General features: G+C 44.6%; 1 protein-coding gene across 5 annotated transcripts in view; it reads right to left on the reverse strand.

Moving 5' to 3' along the window:
• Window positions 1-22,026, reverse strand: part of LOC102575730 (RCC1 and BTB domain-containing protein 2) — a 70,064-nt gene that overhangs the window by 27,105 nt on the left and 20,933 nt on the right. For all 5 annotated transcript variants that reach the window (XR_002094422.2, XR_009462728.1, XM_019500520.2 and 2 more), the window contains exons 3-9: window positions 21,000-21,158; window positions 20,378-20,528; window positions 16,937-17,103; window positions 14,795-14,953; window positions 13,347-13,454; window positions 5,593-5,735; window positions 2,130-2,320 (exon numbers count right to left, since the gene is read on the reverse strand). Coding sequence is in view for 3 of the 5 variants with exons in the window: in XM_019500520.2 (XP_019356065.1) it covers window positions 2,130-2,320; window positions 5,593-5,735; window positions 13,347-13,454; window positions 14,795-14,953; window positions 16,937-17,103; window positions 20,378-20,528; window positions 21,000-21,158 (1,078 nt within the window). In the remaining 2 variants the exon portion in view is untranslated. The remainder of the gene's footprint in view (window positions 1-2,129; window positions 2,321-5,592; window positions 5,736-13,346; window positions 13,455-14,794; window positions 14,954-16,936; window positions 17,104-20,377; window positions 20,529-20,999; window positions 21,159-22,026) is intronic.

Below are 22,026 nucleotides of genomic sequence, written 5' to 3' on the forward strand. Positions count from 1 at the left end.
TGTTCAGGAATCAAACCTGGATCTCCCGTGTGGCAAACAAGGATTTTACCACTGAACTCAACAGCAGATCAACAATAAGAGACCCTATTGAAAAATATGGTTTGAAAAATATGAGATGCTATATCTTGTGCAGCACATATTTCAAACTACTCAAAATCTTTTAAAATGTTAACCCATTTTAGCAAAAAAAAATCCTTCCTCCTTTTCAGCTCATCCAAATGGGAGGAGTTTTCTACATTGCAGTCTGGTATGTCTACAGATATTATTATTATTATTATTATTTGCTTTCATCTTAATGAAATGAAAGACTGAAAGGCAATCTTCACTGAATAGCCTTCACATCTAAATAACAGTATCTTTTGAAAGAGTGCCATATTCAGTCTGCCTATTGACAGAACTAAGCAAGTTTAAGCAAAGATATTAAATATAGAGCCTACAGGCCAGAGGGAGTCCCAGATCACTTTAATTAAGCCTACTAACTGGAGGAAAATTTTAATCTGGTCAGAAAAAAATAGTTTCTAGTTTAAATACTTCCTGAACATAAATGTATATTTGGTATTCACAGAGGAATCAACACCCCATTGAGTTTTATAACTAAGTTTTAAAAATCCTAGCAAATCTACATATACTAATCATGTAGGCACTAGTTCTCTCTCCAGTGCTCTTCACAAACAAAATCTTTCTCAGGAAAACCTTAATGTGGCAGAGAGATATTTTATGTAAAATGTAACTGATGCACCTGTGTGCATATTAATAAGCTGTACCCATTGCCTGAAACTTTTGGTGCATTAACATAATTAAAATTAAATCTAATCTAATCTAATATTAGCCAATACTAATAAACTTAATAGTATCCAAGCTAAACCCAGAGAATAAATTCAGTTTCCAAAAAGGCCTCACAGAGATCATAGAAAACTTTCTTAACCCAGTCCTACAAATAGAACACCACATTACAACAGATGTTCTTAGACCATATTCTAAATAAATGGATTGGACTTTATATTATGACCTATAATATACACTCTGGCTCTGCTGGAGCAAATTCCAGTATTGATGACTCTTTATTTAATTCTCTAGTTCCTTCAAACCTAGATTTAGGGACTAATGAAAAAGTATTCTACTTCCAACATTAGGAAGTTACACAAGAAAGAGGGGTAATCTGGAAGATAATCAGGCTCTAGGACATATAATATTAAGAAGCAAGTACTAAAAATGGAATAAAATTGTAATTTGCTCAGTACAGCTCAAATCATTAAATTAATGAGCTATAATGATCTATACAAGCTCAAGTTTCCAAATAATTTTCCATAGGCAGACTTAAGTCAGTGGCCTCATCCTCCTTGTTTAATCCATACAGGTTAGTGACTTTATTAGCCACTGATATGGACCTCAGCTGCAGAAAGTGAAATCTCAGTTAGGTACAGTATTGATGTTATGTGCTCCCAAGAAAGATTTTAGTCTAGATCCAAGGGGCAGCTATTATTAACCAAGTGAATGACATCCAGGAATTAGTCTTCCCCGAATAAAAATTTCAACAGCACATGAGTAATTTAGGAGTCCAGGTTCATTTGCAATGAGACTTAGGCTTCTCAGTGTATAGGACATTTCTGAATCACAGAATCATAGGGTTCAAAGGGATCTCAAAGGTTATCTGGTCCAACCTGCAAATCATGCAAGCGCTTCTGAAAATATTCTCTCTCCTTGCTGGTTCTCCCATGCCAGTCACAGAAGGAAAAGAAAGGTTCCCCAGTTCTAAAATACAAGCAACTATACTACCACAAGCCAATTAAATAACTATACTACTACTCTTCATTATCAAGCAGTAACTTTCAGTAGTTATGGAGATAAAGTTATGGATAGGGGACATCCAAAACATACTACTCATACAATCTCTCCAAATCACTACAAAGGTTATTTTCGTAGAAAAATGTCATACTTATACAATAGAACGGGCTACTTATTTTAGTACTCGCACTCAGCCAGAAAATGTTAATATTTTCACAGTGCCATATTACTATTAAAATTTATACAACATAGATGATTTAAAATAGACTAAGGTTTCCTTACAAATATGGTTCTTTTTTTGATAGAAAAGATTAAGATGTGACAAGAAAAAAAATTAAGCTCACCTACTGATAGAAGGCGCCATGTCACTGCAGGAGTAGCAAAACAAGCAAACACATCGTCTGTACAGGCAAAGTGGGTGAGGTGTGGAAGAATCACAGACTGGCCACGGCACTGACCCCACATGTATACCTGGCCACTCTGGGTTTTAGCAGCAGAAGTGTGAGCAGAGTGGCAGGCTGCAATCTCTACAACTCTAAATTAACAAGCAGACAAAAAAACCCCAGTATTATAAGGACAAAGTGTAGGAAAAAACTTCAGACCTCAAATCTATCTTTGGCATACAATGCATTTGTAGGTACGCATGCATTTCAAGGTGTTGGAATATTTTCCTATACCTAAATGGGGAAATGTTTCCAAAACAAGAAAGGCAATTAAATATAAGGTTGTTCATTATTTTTATCTATTTGGCATCCACATATTCACTTTGAAGAATATTTTACACTTTGATAAGAGCCACCTCAAGAGTGCAACCATTACAACACTGCTTATATTCTTACTATTGGATTTGATAAATATACATGTATAGATAGTCATTACCTCTTTGAGTGACTTATTAAAATACTTTCCAAATGAAGGAATAAGCACCAAGGAAAGCACGAGTTAAAAATAGACATCTAAACTAATTTTATTTGTAATAATTAGGCCTGTCAGTTAATCGCAGTTAACTTAAGTGATTAAGGTGAAAACAAATTAATACACTAATTTTTTTAAATGCATTAATCTCACACACCATTCTGACCAGTGGAGTGGACCAGCCGGAACCCATGCGCACAGCCCTGACATAAGCCTGCCTCACATCTGCCCCAGACTCACCTGCCCATGCTGAGCAGCAGCAGCAGCACTGCCTGGGCAGGAGCTGCTACTCAGCACAGGGGAAAAGCAGCCCATCCCCCTCACTGCTGCTGGGCCCTTCTTGCTGCAGCCACCCCAAGCCTGTGCCAGGGCTGCCCTGTGTCTCCTCTCTACTGTCATCACCGCCATCTCTGTGCCACCCAGTGCAGCAGCAGTGGCAGTGTAGAGGAGCCGCAAGGCAGCCCGGGCATGGGCTCCAGGCAGCAGCAGCAAGAAGAGCCCAGCAGCGGTGAGGGGGCTGAGGCGCTTTTCCTCCACACTGAGCAGCAGCTTCTGCCTGGCTGCTGCCGCTACTCAGCATAGGAAGGTGAGTCTGGAGCAGACGTGGGGCAGGCTGGGGGTAGGGCTGTTCACATGGGGTCCAGCTGGTCCGCTACTGCTAGAGCGAGTTTGGAGTGGGCACAGGGCAGGCCAAGGGCTGGGCTGGGGCTGTGCGCTATTGGTGGTGGTGGGAAGGAGCTGTAGGCCGCAGGGCTCTGGGCTGTTGGGTACAGGGGGTGCTGACTATTGTTTAACTGTGCAATTAAAATTGTGATTAATTATGACTATTTTTTTTAAACTTACAATTAATTGCAATTAATTTTTTTAATTGTTTGTCAGCCCTTAGTAATAATATGTGTTTCATTTACCCTAATGTTTGATTTAAGACTTCAAAACCCTCTTGGTATGTAACATTATACAAATCACTGTTCTGCAATCTGAAGTTGCTGTTTGGTGGCTTATTTACTTGGTGAAGCTGTATGCACATATTTAGAACCAAATCTCAAAGCATTTCAATAAGTTAAAATTCTCATTGACATAAGAGAACATGGATTTTGGTCAACAGCTAGAGAAGGCAATATATAAGGATCAATATTTTTATTAAAACAAGTTGACATATTTGGACTATAATAGAAACATTTGAAAAAAAAGTGTTGTGTGTTAAGCAAAAAAAAGCCAAACAAACAATGGTTAAACAATAAAAATATGAAAAAAGTAAGAGAAAATAGACCATGCAATAACCCATAGACTTTTTTTCAGAGTAAAAAAACCCAGAACAGTACGTTCAACAACACTCCAATAGATGGTATTCAGAAACAAATTAATCTTTACTGGTACTGCGCAGTCCTGGCAGCACACGGTTATTTTTAGATGTTATGTTGCCGTAGTGACAAGCTATGGCAACACAGCATCGGCATCATGGTTTGTAGTGATAAGCTATGGCAATGTAGCATCTTGTGTAGATGCGCCCACAGACACAGAAACAGACAGTAGTGTAATTCAGAAACCGTTTTGTATTACTGCTTATCAAGAAAAAAGATATAGAAATTTGCAAAAGTTACCATATTTTCTCACATATAACTTGCATCTTTCTTCCCAAAACCAGCTGGTGAAAATGGGGGCCAACATGCATTGTATATAAAAAAAATGGATCCCCATGAGTCTAGAAATTGGACCCTCATGGGTCTCATGGTGGATGAGCAGTGTCAGTGTTAGTTGCTGCAGCTCTAGGAGCCATGGCAATTAACTCTAACACTGCTCCTCTGGCACCAAGCTTCCAGACCTGTGGGAGCCCCTTGGCTAAGTGACATGGCCCCATTCACTGGATTGAACCAGTGTGTTGGGCTAGTCTGTGGCCAGACTCAGCACACTGAGTTGGACCAGGAATGTGGCTCCAGACCCAGTATGGAGTCCCAGACTTGGCATGCAGGGTCAAACCCAGTGTGTGGCCCCAGACCTGGTGCCATGGGTTGGACTCAGTATGTAGCCCTGGATCTAGCCTGCTGGGTCAGACCTGGTGCACAGTCCTGGACGCAGTGTACTGGGTTGGTCCACAGTCCCCATCCAACATGCAGGGCTGGTAGTGGAGTTGGGAGCAGGCTTCACTGACTAGCTGCTGCTACTCAGTTTCTACAAGGAAGATTTTGTTATTCTTCAGGCCGCTTCTGAAAAACCAGGAATGTATTATATATGGGGGTGTGCTGTATGTAAGAAAATACGGTAAGATTTGCAGGAGAAGTAAATTTTTCTTTCTCCACCTTCCCTGTACATCCCTATATACAAAACTCTATATTAAACTGTGTGCGCACGTGTATCTATATATACACAACTTGTAAGCAGTAGTTAGTATAAACACTATTAAGCCAATTCTGAATTTTTCATTTTTCTTCAACTTTCCAATTTTTCCTTTTTCTTCTTTACCAATTTTAATGGTAAGGTAGCACAAAATACCAGAACCTTTGTTTTTTATGGATTCGTATAGTCAAGCAACCATGCAGCACTATTGATAGAAGGCAATTAAAAACTTAAAAATTATAGTGTGAAATGCAAGATTTAGACAAACAGAGAAAAAAAGGCCAGAAAAAACGTGACCAGCCTTAAAATGTGCAGTCTCCTTTTCACACCTAATTATCATGGCTGGTGATTTGGCCACTTTCAAAAAGTCAAATTTTAATTTATGAATATAAACATCAGCCAGTTTGAATCTCTTCAGATTCTGTAAAAGAACTGTAGACAGCAACTACAGACGATTTCTCCCCCCCCCGCCACCAAAGAAGTAAAAATATTGCAATTTTGCACAACATTTATATGATTATGTGAACTGACACCTGATAATTAGAGTGTAAATATTACCTGTCTTTATCCACAATAATTGGTGCAGGGTAAGACTGGTTATTTTTATTGCCAATCCCTAACTGGCCATATGAATTGGCTCCCCAAGCATAAATACGTCCTTCATCTGTCAGCACTAATGTATGTGCATAGCCACAGGCAACCTACAACAAATGTCACACAAAATTCATATGAGAGACCAGCAAAGAAAATTCAAACAAATACATTGTTTTCCTAATATTGGTTCTGTACTCAACAGGATTAAACCCACCAAATAAAACTTCCAAAAATAACAAACACAGATCACATTACTAAGGGGAAAAGGTAGATGAATGACTGAGCAAACACAAGGGAGCTGGGGGGTGAGGGCTGGATTTGGTTATATATATATATATAAAAGCTAAATATACTTTTAAGAACACAGCCAAAGTTAATCCAGAATTTAGAAAAAAACCCCAAAATTATAGGCAAGAGCAGAAACAAAAAGGCACGCTGAACTGAATTAAGGAGACCACAGAAGCACCTGGAACAAGGAAATCTTTACATATTTTACAACAAATAAGTTGGGTTTTTTTTTTTTAATGTCATGGTACTATCAACCTTATTTGATAAGCAACAGCCACCAAGGCTAGTGCTAAGTGCTGTAAGCACCCCCATTAAACTACAGAATTAATGGTTCCTTGGCCCAGATTCAAACTCAATGGACTCTACGGGCACATCTACACATGCACTTTAATGTGCATTAAAGCATCACAAAAACTATGCTTTTTAGCTAATGAAGATTAAAATAAGTTAATGAGTCTTTTTCTAGTATCTTACAATAGAAGGTGCCTATACACGAAGGTGCCTATACATGAGCATGGCCCAGGGACGCTGATATAGGAGATGCCGTGATGCTTTAATCAGAGTGGCTCTTGGAGCCACTCTAAGTAAAGCACAGCTCCTCCCACCCCTGGAGCATGTGTAAAAGTGCCCAGAGGTACTAGATTTAATGCACATTACCTAAAGCCCTTTAATGAACGTGTAGACATGCCCTTAGATGGGACATATGAAGAAGTCAGATACTTAACTTCTATAAGAGTCTGACAAATTGGCCTTGAACCAAAACCCTCAAAAGTGTATACAGGCCTAAAAAAAACTAGGCACCTCCATTCAGCACTACAAAGATCCCTAGACACACTTAGGTACACACACCCATACCAATACGATCTAGAATAGTGTTTCTCAACCCATGGGTCGCAACCCAAAAGTGGGTCACAAGAAAGGGTTGCAAACAAACTTTAAAAAATGGATCAGATTTTACATACATTTTTGAAAAAAAAATAGATGCTGCTTGTGCTTCAGCACACGTTAACACTGTGCATGCTAATAAACAGGGATTCGGGTTTTCTGTTTGCCACAGAAAAACGTGGATTTTCTCTGTTAAAGGAGAAAAACCACATATTTTTCTCCTTTAAAGGAGAAAAACATGGGAAACAGTGGGTTTCCCCTTGCATATTGGCAGAGTTCCAGCTCTACCTCAGAGAGGAGGTGGGGTGGCAGGCAGCATGGGCAGCCTGAGGGGATTGGTGGCGGTGGCAGCAGCTGAGCCATGGTGGTGGGTAGAGCCATGGCCTAGCACATAAGCAACTGCCGGGAGGGGGAGGTGAAGATAGCATGGCCCCCACCGCCATTACTCCTCAAGCTCCTGGCAGCAGGGCCATGCGAAATTTTGGCAGCTGCTTTGTTTCGGAAGCGTTTCAGGCCTTTTTGGCACCTGAAACACTGAATCCAAATCAAAATGAAAGGCTCCGAAACGTTTTGGAGCTGGGCTTGCAGGGAAACAAACTAAGAAGAGGGAGGAACAGTGGGGGGGAGGCAGGGAAGGACTGCTCTGATATTGACATCTAGCTCCCAGTTTGATTCCCCAGCTCTGATTGCTTCCCCCAGTTCTCCGATCATTCCCCCAGCTCTTCCCGGGGGGCGTGGGCCCCCAAATCAGCATGTGGGGTTTCAGCAGGCTGCCGCTGCAGGCTGAGCCCAGCAGCAGCTGTTTGGCGCAGCCTGTGCCGAGCGCCAGGAAGACTGCAGTGCTGTTGCTGGCCCCAGTCTGCAGTGGCAGCCTGCTGAAACCTGGCGTGCAGATCCAGGGGCCAATGCCCCCCAGGAAGAGCTGAGGGACTGATCAGAGAGCTGGGGGAAATCGAACTGGGAGCTGGGAAATCACTGCCGTGTGGCCTGGCTCCACAGGGAGCAGAGATCTGCACTGGGGTCTCCTTGCCACCGCTCCCACCCTGCGCAGGCCCATGTCCCTGGGGCAGCATGGGATGGGCAGTGGTGGTGAGGAGACACCGATGTGGATCTCTGCTCCCTATGGAGCTTAGTTGCACAGCAGGGACCAGCAGGCTTGCTTGCTGCTCTGCACTGCTTCCCTGCCTCACGACCCGGCGTGACAGGGATCAGAGATCCACGTGGCGGCCTCCTTGCCTGCATGGAGGGCAACCGCTCTCTCCCTCCCCCAGGTGAGCCACCCGTGGCCCCATCCTGCTCCCCAATGGGGCCCTATGGCCCTAAGCCCTGCCCAGCCGGGCAGGGCTGTGCGAAGCTTCCCTTCAAGCCTGTTCGAAACAGATTTGAAGGAGATTTGGCCAAAATGAAACAGGACAGTGATCCAAAATGAACCACTGTCCTCCAAAATGGCCGAATCTGAAACAGAACTGAAACACAGCCATTTTGCACAGCCCTACCTGGCAGCATGGATGGCACAGGGGTCCTGGCAGCGGAAGCAACGAGTCTTACTGCCCTGCTTTTCCCTTCTGTCAGGTACTGCCCGCTGTGCTGAGGTGGCTTCTGCCCATGCCAGTCTAGCCAGGCTGTAGCCCCATGCCTGCCATGGGTGCAAAAATCGGGGGGGGCACATGCCCCCCCTCCCCCTGCCCCACATAATGGAGGGCTGGAGGTCAGGAGTGAGGGGCACCAATAGGGCTGGAGGGATGGGAAGCTATGGGTTGGAAGTGAGGGCCAGGGAGCTGTTTTCTATTTAAACTATTTACTGGGTCGGGACTGGCCATCAACGTTTATAAATGGGTCCTGGTACAAAAAAGGTTGAGAACCACTGATCCAGAGAATGTATTTCGGCAACTAAGTCACCCGTAAGCTCTCAGGCAATTTCAATCAGCCTCGCACAGTGCCAAATTCCCCACAGAGGGACATACAGTTTAGTGGGGGAAAACCAAGATTAACTCAGGCTGACCACCCAAAAAAAAAGTCAGACTGGCAGTGGTGACCATTTGCCCTATAACCTAGTGGTTCAAACACTTACCCAGGAAGCAGAAGATCTGGTTTCTATGCTCCCAAACCCAGAGGGAATTTGAATTCCCATCCCCACCTTTCCAGGAAAAGACCCTAACCATTAGGCTATAGAACAGGCTATTGGGCAAACAAGAATGTAAGTCATGGAGCCAAAAGGAGAAAAATCAAAATGGAGTCTGTCTCTGTAGCAAAGTAGTTAGGTTTGCCCTCTGGAAGGCTGGAGTGATGGGTTCTGGCCCCTGCTCCCAGCAATGCTCGTGCATTTTACATAACAGTCATGAGCTGAAAAACAGAAATAACCCTAGCCACAGAATCTTGAATTCAGGACTCCTACCTCCCAAGGGTTGATCCCTTAGGGCGTGTGTAGACGAAACAGGGGACCTAGATTGAAGCAGTGGGTTTTAAAAAACACCGTTTCAATTTAGGGCTGATTAAACACCACCCCGCTGTGTCGTGCACACACCCCAACTGACTTACCAGCCTCTCCAGCGGGGAAGGGGGGGGGAGGGCAAGCGGCCGGCAGGCGGAGTGGTCCCCTGGGCTGCAGAGAGGGGTTGGTGCTTCCCTCTGTGGCACCGACAACTCCCCCTCCCCCGGCTCGGGTGGTCCCAGGGGGTACCAAAGCTGCGGAGGGAAGCACTGGGCACCTGTGCAGCTCAGGCAGGCAGGCAGGCTCTGGGGGGATGGGCAGGGGGAAAGATCATGCTTGCCACTTTTCTTGGGTGGAGCCTGCTTTCCTGGGCTGCTGCCAGACTGCCTCCAAAGCTGTGGAGCTGCATGGAACCCAGTGCTTCACTCTGTGGCCGTAGGGGCAGTAAGCTAAAACTCCTTAGAGGAGTTTTAGCTTGCTGCACCCCAAGTCACTTAAGGCAAATTACGCCACTGAATTTCCTACAGAAGCTGGAATTAATACACAATATGCCACCAATGCATGCAAACACCGACGCCATTAAAGCAGTGCAAAAGCATTTAGCCCACTTTAAAATGTCACACACACGTCTCTCGTTTTGTCTACACATGGCCTTAATCAGTAGGTTACAAGGGCAAACCATCTCTTGATTGTTCTCATTCCAGCCGCATGACTTACATTCTTGTCTCTCCAGTACAGGAGGGAAAAGAATCACCTATCTTCAGAAACCCTGCATGTAGCTACATTCAAATATGGATCTAGAACTGGTAAATTGCAAGTGAACAGAGACACCTAATGGATAGCCTGAGCCTGGCACCTAAGCTCTTGCAAAAGGCAGGAATTCAGATATATCCTTATACTTTAGTGGCTCCCACTGTCTGCCTTTAGGAGGGTCTCCTTAACACTCCCATTTCCCTAGAGAGAGTGCCTGGGTGCCTAAACCTGAATTGCTCTTAGGCATTTCCAAAGCCTCTTAATTGCCTCCAAAGGAATCCCAAGTGCCCTTCCAAGTCTCTAGAATTTCCTTTCTGAGGCAAGGATTTTTGTGGGTGATATCTTTTAATGGATCAACTGCATAGTTGGGATAGAGTTAGCTAGATAAGCTTTCAGGTACCCAATACCCTTCCTCAGGTCTCTAGAGCAGACATTTAAAAAACTAGGTGAAGAAACCAATAAGGCATTTAATGAGAGTACCTGAATTTGGCCTTTAGGAGATTATATAAGTATAGACTGCAGTGTAGCGTACCCCACCTACTATTTGAATTTGGCCTTTAGTGTACATCTAGAGTACAGACTGCAGTGTAGCATACCTCCCCCTACCTTTAAATGATCCATTTTGGGTACTATTAGAAGCCTCGCCACAGAAGCATGGAAGTTCAATGCAGATTAACACACCCTGAAGAGCAGAGTAAATTAGCACTTGCTGGGCACATCTACAAGTTCAATTAATGTGCATGAATAAACTCCAGGGCATACTGCCCCAGAGTTTATTTGTGCATAACACATGGAGCCCAGTCAGAGAAGCCTGGACTGGCAGGGAACCCAGGAGGTCAGCCTGCCAGCCCAGGGCTGCTCCAACTGGGCTCCATGTGCTGTGGGAGGGCTAGCTGGAGCATGAGGGTGCTTCAGCATCGGAGCTGCCTGCTGGCTAGCCTTGCATTGAAGCACCCTCGTGCCCCAGCCTCATTGTCAACATGTGCACTGAGGTGTATGAAACAATGCTGTTGCAGGGTAGTACAGTAAAATCCCTGTTATCCGGCACGAGTGGAGAATGGGGAGTGCCGGGTATCTAAAAATGCCTGTTACCTGAGGAGTGCGGGTTTCTAGACAGATGTGGGGGGGTTAGGGGGTGTGGTGGTGGATGCACGCAGTGGCGTCAGTGCAGGCTGGTAGGTGGCAGTCGTGGCAGCAGCTGCACATGAGCTTCCCCCACGTCCAGCCGGCTGCCTGAAATTCCAGTTAGTAGAGTGTTCCAGATAGTAGAATGCTGAATAACAGGGATTTTACTGTACTTGTGTTTAGCCTGACTATCCTGCAGCGGTATTTATTAGTCTACTGCAAACGAACAGTCACATGTGTAGACAGTAACATTTTACTGAGGAACTTATTAGCCAGCTCCGCAATAAACATCTCATGTGGATGTGCCCGCTGAGTCCCATACTGGCACATCAACATTGCTACTGCCACCAAGCTATTTGATTTAAAGGTAGGTAAGATGTCTCTATGCTAGACTACAGACCCCTTTAAACATACCTAAGCATCTGAATAGTCCCATTGAATTCTATCAGAAAACTGACGTGCATAAAGTAATTTGCTTAAGTAATCTGCTGAAAAAGAAGCCCATCTCCACTTGTAACTAGCTGCAAAAATGAGACCTAAGCCATATTTATTATAGCAGCATTGCTTTCTAACAAACAGATAAGTAGAGCAGGAAATACTTGTCTCAGGTACTCTTTGGACCTCCTTCCGAAGAGTACTATTCACCAGCAAAGTTCTCTCTTGTAAGGGCCCTTAAATGTGAATGAGAACTGGATATAAAGCTATTATTTTATATGAAGTTGTTTCACTTTGTAAAAAAAAAAAAAAAAGTAAATGTTTGGGGTACATGTATACTCAGTTATAATAATTAAGACCTAATATTCAAAAGACTACTTTCCAAAGTCTAGCATTTTCCTCCACAGACAGAACTCTCCAGCACCATCTCCCATCAATTCACTTCCTGTTGCATAAGAATGAGCAGGGAGCCAAGTGGTCAACACACTGGGGCTTTGGTAAACCAAAGAAAGATATTATCACACTGTTACAAAATATCCTCCTTCTCTGGGGGTGCAGAGCACCACCTAGCCAGCCGCAGCTGCACTGGGAACAGTCTGCTAGAAGCTGCTCCTGCCACACTACACCATACCACACTGTTCCAGGCAGGTGGTGAGCAGCTTCAGTTGGGCAGCTCCTGCCTTACTGCACAGGGCTCTGGAGCCAGAAGCTGGAGCTCTTTCCAGGAGCTGGAGCCAGAGTCCTGTGCACTGGGGCAGGAGCTACCTGGCTGCCCAGCATGGCATGGCAGGGACAAAATCTGACACTGGAGGTGGGGAGAACAGAGCAGCACCTGGCCAGGGCTTCAGGCACCAGCAGGAGTGTAGCGTGGGCAGCCCCAGGCATGGCTCAGCCCTACACAGAGCACCATGGGGGGCAACACAGACCGCACTGCCAAGACAAGCTCTGCTGCCCACACCCTTCCACCCCCACTTCGCCCCTCACCCATGGCAGGTTCCTGGACCTTAGAGCTGAGGCAGCCCCCTTTCTACACGCATGCACATGCCATACCCCTCCCCACACACATTCCACACACCCTCAGAAGGCAAGGGCATGTAGGGAGTGACCCCACCCCCAGCCTAAAGTTGTCACTGCCACATGACCCACTCCCATGATCCCAGCCTTGCCAACCCCTTCCAATCCTGAACACTACATCCCGCCTGCTCACAGCCTCACAAGGAGTTTTGGCAAGTTGTTGTGGTGGAGGGAGTGGGGGGTATGCTAACCTGGCCTGCAACAGTTCATCAAAACTCCCCACATGGCTCTCGGACTCAAGTAATTGCCCACCACTGCTATAAAGCCTATAGGCTGGCTGGACTCTTTCCCTTTCTAGTTCTAGTGGACATGTGCTGCCTGCTCTGGGTCTCAGCCCTTCCCACACTTACGCTTGGCTTAATGAAAAATATGATAGAGTAAAAAACCTTTTTTTTTATTATTAAGTATCAGGAGAAAAAACACTTGTTGACTTTTCACACAAAGAAAGACTAAACATGAATTTTCCAGTCTATAAAGTTCCTTGGCTGAAATGTTAGCTCTGCTGAATTAAAAGGCAAAAGTCATACTGACTTCAGCAGGGTCACAATTTAATCCCTTTGTCTATTATTTTGTCCATTTTAAGATCTATATTCTCATTTCAATCTATAGCAGTTTAACCACAGAGCTAAAGCCCTGACCCTTTGAGTGCTAACTGTGCCCTTTACATTTTTACACGCTTTTTTTGTTTGTTTATAAAAGGCTCCATAAAATGACACTACATACATACCTGCTGCACACGAATGCCTTGCAAAGCTGCTATTCTGCAGGGTGTTGGCTGATTGCCAGTGTTTCCCAATCCAAGCTGGCCATTACCATTGTAACCCCACGCATAGACCTTAAAAGGAAAGATTAAGGTTTGAATTAGCTTGCTATAGGCTTTTTCTATTTCTTTTGAAAGAAACAAATCTATTTCAGCATTCCAATTTGCAATTTTCTACAATACCACTTTAAAAGAAACCGTCCTTCTTAGCCCCCTTGCAGACAATAAAATGATAACACTGTGGCTGCTTGCAGATGTAACCCCCCCCAAAACAAACAAACAAACAAACAAACAAACAAACAAACAAACAAACATTGCTTTACTTTAAACTCTGTGCACTTTCATGCCAAACCCAGCACACAACCAGAACAGGCAGTGCATTAGTTGGACCCAGCTCACCTGATATCTGTATAGATCAGGCACTTTAGTGGGGCTTTTTGGTACTTTTATCTAATAGCTGATTGAATCAGCTATTAGATAAAAGCGTCAAAAAGCCCCACTTAAATGCCTGAACTATACTGATGCTCCAGAGCCAGGCTGAACGCACTGGTTCTTCCAGTAAAGTGCAGTTTTTTGGTTTTTTTAACATCTGCAACCAGTCTGCATGGCCTGCTATGCTGAACCAATAACCCACAGTTCTGTTATTCAGTACACCAAGCAAACTTAGATTCTACTTTATTTTGTCATACAGCTTCTCTCTTCTTATTCAAAAGCTATAATCCAAAAATAAGTTCTGGGGAATCTTAGGGGAACATTAGATGGTTATCTTTTTTGTAAAAAAATGTTCTAATGCAAACATACCATTTACATGTTATTCACTGAATTACATGCTTTATCACAATATATTAAAACATTATTTTATGGCAATCAAATAGAGATGAAGAAAAACAATTTTGCTCCAGCTGAAAGAGAGTGCTTGGCATTTCAGGCTAACTGGAAAGAATCAAAAGTGTGAATTACAAACCCAAGTCAATCCTACATGTGCACATACTTTTTCAGAAGTCTCCTTTTATTGAAATCTGAAAAAAAAACCCTATAGGCTTGGGACCAGGGTTCCTGAAGATAGACTTTGATTTACTTTAATGAATAATTCCACATATAGAACATTAAATTTGTTTTAAAAGACTTAATTTTACTTGTTTGAGTATACTATTTCCTAGAAGTTTTGTTTATATATGTGGAAGGAAGGCAGGGGCAAGCAGGACAATTTCTGAGGAAAATTTTCATAAACAGCACAGATTCAATTACTTAAGGATATCTACAGTGTAGCTATATATCTACTGCTTTCTTCAGCAGTTAAGTGTCCCAGTGTTTACAGAGATCAGTATCAATAATCTGTAGCCCCTAATACAAAAATAAAATAAAACAAAATTCAGTCAGAAAAATTAAATTTAAAAGTTTGGGAACATTCTTACCTCTCCATTTTGCACCACAGCCATAGAGCACATCTGACCACAAGCTATATTAACAATTATCTTATTTTGTATGCCACTGGTAACTCTTCGAGGAATTGGCTGATTAGCTGTTGAACCTGATCCAACCTGTCCAGAATTATTATAGCCCCATGTATATACCTGTTACAGAAGAATCATTAAGAGAGTAATACCCTATAATATACTGCTTTAATCACATTCTTAAAAATTTACTGCAAATGTTAACAAGTCTATGCTTTAGTAGGCTGCAGAACTGCAGCAATTGTGTCTTCTGAAATCTAAGAAAAGTAGATACAGGCAACCCTCACTTAACGTGGTTTCAGTTAGCATTATTTTGCTACAGCGCTCATTTAAAATGGATACCTGATTCCACTGAGTGCTCAGCCAGTTTTGCTATAGCGCTCAGTGGAATCAGGGAGTTTTGGCAGGCAGGTGGGGAGAAGCAGTGGCGGAGGTGGCAGCAAGTGACGGCAGTGAGAGGAGGGGCAGGCATGAGGGCCCAGGGCGGGGTGGCAGGAGCTCAGGCCCAGGCTGGCACACGTGCCGGAGTGGGCAGGGGAGTGGGGACAAATGGCAGCAACATAGGGGAGGAGCATGGGGCCCAAGCCAGTGCCCAGGGCCAGGGCCAGCAGGGGCCCGCACCCAGAGTGGAGGGTAGGAATGTAGGGCCCACGTCAGTGTGTGGGGCCAGTGCCGGGCCCAGGGCCAGGACTAGCGGGAGCCTGCACCCAGAGCAGGGCAGCAGGAGCACCAGTGCCTAGGCTGGCAAGTGGGGCCAAAGAGGATGACAGGCAGGCAAAGGAGGTGGGGAGTGGCAGCAGCAGTGAGAAGCAGCGAGTGCAGGGGCGGGCATGAGTATGGGACCTACGCCAGTGCCCAGGGCCAGGACTGGCGGAAGCCCAGAGTGGGGCAGCAGGAGCACAGGCCCAGGCTGGCATGTGGGGCTGGAACACCGGCAGGTGGACAGAGGAGTGGGATGAGGCTTCAGCGGGGTGGGCAGTAACCAATTAATCTCCATTTACATTCATTTCTATGGGGAAATAGGTTTTGCTTAGCATGGTTCCGCTGAATACTCAGTTTTTCTGGAATCAATGAAGAGCGCTAAGCAAGGGTTGCCTGTACATACTTGTTTCACTTCAATTCTTTCTGTCACAAAAACTGCAATCCAAACGGACTCAAGTTTTTAATGCTCTGCTTCTAATAAGAACAAGAAATCGTACTATAGTATCAAAACTTTTACTTTCTGCAGGAGGTCTTGAATTCTCTGCCTACATAAGTCCTGTAAGAATCCATATTCATATATTTCAAAAGAATCAAAACAGAATGTCTGACTAGATACAAATGGCATAATATAATATAATATAATATTTTTCACTTAAATGGGTTTGTATGTTTAAGTACAGGGACCTTCTCACCTTCACAGATTTAATTTATTGTCAAATAGAAGAGTATGAAGAAATTTCTTCACACTATAGTATAGCAGAGGAAGTCACAGGGATTCTAGACAGACTCTCCAACAGATTGATGTTTCTTTATTAGAATGAAATATGCCACATAATCAATTTCCTTGTGCCACTCCAGAGGTAGCAGAAGCTGCAGCGGTGTGCAAAGCCCAGTGCGCAGTGGCAGCTGCCTCCGCTGCATGCACAAATTGGGGCATGCATCCCCGGAGCCTCTACCAGGGTGTGCGCAGTGGCGGGAGCCCTGGATGAGTCACCTGGGCTCCAATTTTCCCACTGCCCAGCCTGGCCAGGACCCCATTCACTCCAGCCCTTGTCCCTGTCCCACTCCCTCCCTCACCATGGGGACCTCAATTTGCCCCTCGCAACCCTTTCCCCTCCCCTTCCCCCGCAGACTTACCTGCTCAGCCCCCCCCAAATAATTTTTTCTCCCTCCGCCTATGCCCCTATTGCTCCCTGGCTAGAGAAAGTGCCTGTGTGAAAATACTGTTGTCCTTCAACTAGGGGACTGAGCACATGTGCCCTTCTCCCCTCCCCCACATAGCCTTCCATTTTTTGTAGTGCCAGAAACTTTTAAATATATTTTTATACTTTATTTACATTTTTATACATCTTATATAAAATATATAAAACCTCTTTATGTATTTCTGTTAAGCATTCTCACCTCACCATCAGACGTTAACACCATAGAATGATGAGAGCCACAGGTGACTTCAATTACTTTCTTGTTAACCAAATTAGTAGAGACTTGACAGGGAACCAATCCATGATTTGTTGTGCCATTGCCCAGCTGACTATAAGCATTATGACCCCAGCTGTACACTTCTCCTTCTATAATGAAAATGTGAAAAGCAGCTATAAAACATTTATTTACCAATGACTATGTACCACAAAATGACAGAAAATGAAATCCAATTAAATTATGGTACACAAAATCATAGCTAAATGTTTACACATGTCCATCTTAACTGCTAGTACCAGGACTAGCCCATCCTAAGGGCAAACTAGGAAGCTGCCCAAGGTGGCAGAATTGGAGAGGCAGTGGCTTCTCGTTAGTTGGTGCAGTTAACTATATGAATGTAAAGAAGAAATGGTAATTTTTTTGTCCAACACAGTAAAATAGATAAGGTTGGCCCATACCAGTCCTATGGATAATGCTATTATTTTGCCAGTGTTCATCAAATATCTAAAAAGTAATACTATGAGAATGAAATTAAAAGAAAGCAATAAAATCTAGTGTCATCTAGAAGAGAGACCAATGAAATGGGAACTATTCAAGTGGAGAGAAGTCAATGGTGGAGATGGGGGGAGGGGTGGATGTCGTATACCTGGACTTCAGGAAGGCCTTCGATACGGTATCCCACCCCATACTGGTGAACAAATTAAGAGGCTGTGATGTGGATGACTGCACAGTTCGGTGGGTGGCGAATTGGCTAGAGGGTCGCACCCAAAGAGTCGTGGTAGATGGGTCGGTCTCGACCTGGAAGGGTGTGGGCAGTGGGGTCCCGCAGGGTTCGGTCCTTGGACCGATACTCTTTAATGTCTTCATCAGCGACTTGGACGTGGGAGTGAAATGTACTCTGTCCAAGTTTGCAGATGACACAAAGCTATGGGGAGAAGTGGACACGCCGGAGGGCAGGGAACAGCTGCAGGCAGACCTGGATAGGCTGGACAAGTGGGCAGAAAACAACAGGATGCAGTTCAACAAGGAGAAATGCAAAGTGCTGCACCTAGGGAGGAAAAATGTCCAGCACACCTACAGCCTAGGGAATGACCTGCTGGGTGGCACGGAGGTGGAAAGGGATCTTGGAGTCCTAGTGGACTCCAAGTTGAACATGAGCCGGCAGTGTGACGAAGCCATCAGAAAAGCCAATGGCACTTTATCGTGCATCAGCAGATGCATGACAAATAGGTCCAGGGAGGTGATACTTCCCCTCTATAGGGCGTTGGTCAGACCGCAGTTGGAGTACTGCGTGCAATTCTGGGCGCCACACTTCAAGAAGGATGCGGATAACCTGGAGAGGGTACAGCGAAGGGCAACTCGTATGGTCAAGGGCCTGCAGACCAAGCCCTACGAGGAGAGACTGGAGAAACTGGACCTTTTCAGCCTCCGCAAGAGAAGGTTGAGAGGCGACCTTGTGGCTGCCTATAAGTTCATCACGGGGGCACAGAAGGGAATTGGTGAGGATTTATTCACCAAGGCGCCCCCGGGGGTTACAAGAAACAATGGCCACAAGCTAGCAGAGAGCAGATTTAGACTGGACATTAGGAAGAACTTCTTCACAGTTCGAGTGGCCAAGGTCTGGAACGGGCTCCCAAGGGAGGTGGTGCTCTCCCCTACCCTGGGGGTCTTCAAGAGGAGGTTAGACGAGTATCTAGCTGGGGTCATTTAGACCCAGCACTCTTTCCTGCTTATGCAGGGGGTCGGACTTGATGATCTATTGAGGTCCCTTCCGACCCTAACATCTATGAATCTATGAATCTATGCTCTAGGAGAGCAGAAGCAGAGCAACACAAACTGACAATCTGTCCTGCTGGGTGCCAGAGCCAGGGGACTTTTCCTTTCCCTCATGGGGAGAGTGAGCACAGCACGGAGGGATGCTAGAGGACCCTCTGGCACTCTGCAGAGCATGAACGCGTGACAAGAAGCAAGCAAGGTTCCTTGGGTGAATTTGATATCTTTTATTAGACCAACCCAAATAGTTGGAGAATAGTTATTAAGCAAGCTTTCGAGTTCAAAACCCCTTGCTTAATAACTATTCTCCAACTATTTGGGTTGGTCTAATAAAAGATATCAAATTCACCCAAGGAACCTTGTCTGCCTATTTCCTTAGACCAACACGGCTACAACTTACACCCCTGTGACAAGAAGCAAAGCACTTCTAAATAGAACCTCATTCCAACAGATATTCTTGGAGTGCTTTGGCTGTTTTTGGAGAGCTTCAAAGGGCATGGGGAGGAATGGGAATTCAGACACAGGAGAGGAATTGTGGCTCAAACACAGCCTTCGGCTCAGCACTTCCTATTGGCTAGCTCTAGATGGTCCAGGAGCTTAGTCTGAGTTTTGAATTCTATTCTGAAGGCCAGACACCTAAAATGTAGACACTTCCTTCATTGGATCTTGCCCTATATGATATAGTTGGTTATGGCAGTAAGCAACTGGACTTGATGGTGCAAAAAGTCACTTCTTGTCCTAGTTTCTAACTCAGATCTTTCACACTTAATGAGGACATGTGAAGTGGACATTAGGGGTGCACCAATATACCAGTTGGCCATCAGACCAGCACTAATAAGAGGAGAAAACATGTTACTGGCTATCAGCTTTTTTTGGTTGCTGTAGCTGATAATTATGGCTGCATGCTTCAGGCACCCTGGTGAGTGTAGTCCAGTCCCCATGCCCCACCACCAAACTGAGCCCGCAGCAGACTACAGGTCCCAGAGGAAGGACGAGGCGGTGCCAGGGAGCAGTCACAGGGTGCTGTGCTTATCAACAAAGGGACCATTACTGGTTCCTGCTGCTGCTGCTGCTGCCGCTGCCATGGCAACGCTGCATGCACACCCGGGCTGCTGTGGAGATGTTGGGCTGTGCGTGGATGGGGTAAGGCACTATGTGAGGGACGGTCCGCTCCACCAGGCACCTTTGTAAAAGTGGCTTCTCCATGGTGACCATGGGAGCTCGGCTGCACAGGGCCCACCAGCACTGAGGCAGCAGGGTGCTTTGGGGCTCCAAACGCACCTGGCACCACTGTCCATGTGAAGGTCTGCCCTGTCCACCTGGGACAGGAGCATGCATGGGGAGCAGGGCTGCAGGTAGGAGCTGTGGGTAAGGGGGCAACATGCACGGGAATAAGGTGGTCACTGTCTTCCTCATCAAGGGCAGGAGCAGGCAGGAGGTGAGTATGTGTTACAAATGCAAAACAAACAAAAAGAGGTTACTGCCAGTAATTTAAAATGCCTTGCACTCTTACTAAATATCAGTTATCATATCAGCAGCAGCCGATATGGTTTTTTAATCAATCGGCTACTGGTATTGGCCAAGAAAAACTTTATCGGTGCACCCCTAGTGGACATATTTTAAATCTATAACATACACATCATATATTACCTGCAGTAGCAAGAACAACATGTGGACCACTTCCATAGCTCAGGCAGGCTATCCTTTTGCCACATAAGGTATCTAATCTCCGAGGTTCAATAGTACTTTGAATATCACCAGTTCCCAAACATCCACTGCTGTTTGTGCCAAGACCAAAAACCTGTTAAAATATGATTTTGAATGTAGCAAGTTATTATTTATTACAATAACATTTACAGTTTAAATAAAACAAAGGAACCAGTCCTCAAGAGACATATTACTTCTTAAATAAATAACCTGTTACTTCTCCTCTGTCCATTACCATAATTCTGGCCTTCCTAAGAATCTTCACTGAATTAACAGTGGATCAAATATGTATCGTATAATAACCCACTAACAGGGCGGTCCCTAGCAGGTGGCGAATCAGGGCGACTGTCCCGGGCCTTGTGCTTTGTTGGGGCCCCGCGGAGCCAGGCAGAGCAGCCGCAGCAACTCCGCACTGCTGCCGGCTTCACATTTGGCTGCTCGGCAGCCCCCACTGAATCTGACACCGGCTTCCTTGCGTCCGGGGGTGGGGCCCCGCACAGGCTGATTTGCCCAGGGTCCTGCTCAGATAGTCTCTGCCAACTAATATACACTTTTTGATAAATACCTCATTATTTTCAGTTGTATATAGCACTTCATTACCAGCACTGCCAAACACACAGGCTTGACGAATTAACTTCAGTTCTTCTTGAGAGCAGAGAGAAAAAATTGGCCATTTCCCAACATCCAGCATCTTCAGGGCTGACAAAAAAGTGCTTTGTGTCACCTGATAAATTAAAAGGAAGGAACCTGTTCAATATTGTACAGTAAAAAAGTTAAATCAAGAAAAAAATGTACTACCTGCTTTGTCAATCATAAAACAGTATTTTATTTTAAGAATAACATTTGGAAAATAGTGATTTAAAAAGATAACAAGAGCTAACATTAAAACCACACCATGATACAAAAAGAAAGACTTAAAAAAAATTACAGATAGTAGCTAATTCTGTCTCCAGTATTTGAAATATACTTTAAGGGAAAATTAACTTCCTTCCAAACTGAGACAACTATCACTCACTTTTAGAGACCTAGCTAAGTTTAGCGTTCTGTTTATGGGTTTAAACATCATAAAAAATCTGTACTGAGGGCGCAGGACCGAACCATCCCAATGTGCAGGAAGACTAGAAAGTATGGCAGAAGACCAGCTTGGCTTAGTGGGGAACTCTTCAGTAAGCCAAAACATAAAAAGGAAGCTTATAATAAGTGGAAACTTAGACAAACAACTAGGGAGGAGTATAAGAGTATTACTCAAACACGCAGGGATGAAATCAGGAAGGCCAAAACACAATTTAAGTTGCAGCTAGCAAGGGATGTGAAGGATAACAAGAAAGGTTTCTACAAGTGTGTCAGCAACAAGAGGAGGATCAGGGAAGCTGTGGGTCCTTTACAGGGCTGTGCGAAACAACACCGTTTTGTTTCGACTTCCATTTCACCAGGACAGTGTTTCATTTAGAGTTTTGTTTAATTTCGAAACCACTGTTCCGTTTCATTTCACTGAAACTGTTTTGACATTTCACCCATAGGCTATGAGGAAGTACGAAACTGCCTATAACTTTGTCAGTTCTTGCCTGATTCAGATGAAACTTGCAGGGATG

This window comes from Alligator mississippiensis, chromosome 1 (genome assembly GCF_030867095.1).
Source record: "Alligator mississippiensis isolate rAllMis1 chromosome 1, rAllMis1, whole genome shotgun sequence".
Taxonomy (NCBI): domain Eukaryota; kingdom Metazoa; phylum Chordata; order Crocodylia; family Alligatoridae; genus Alligator; species Alligator mississippiensis.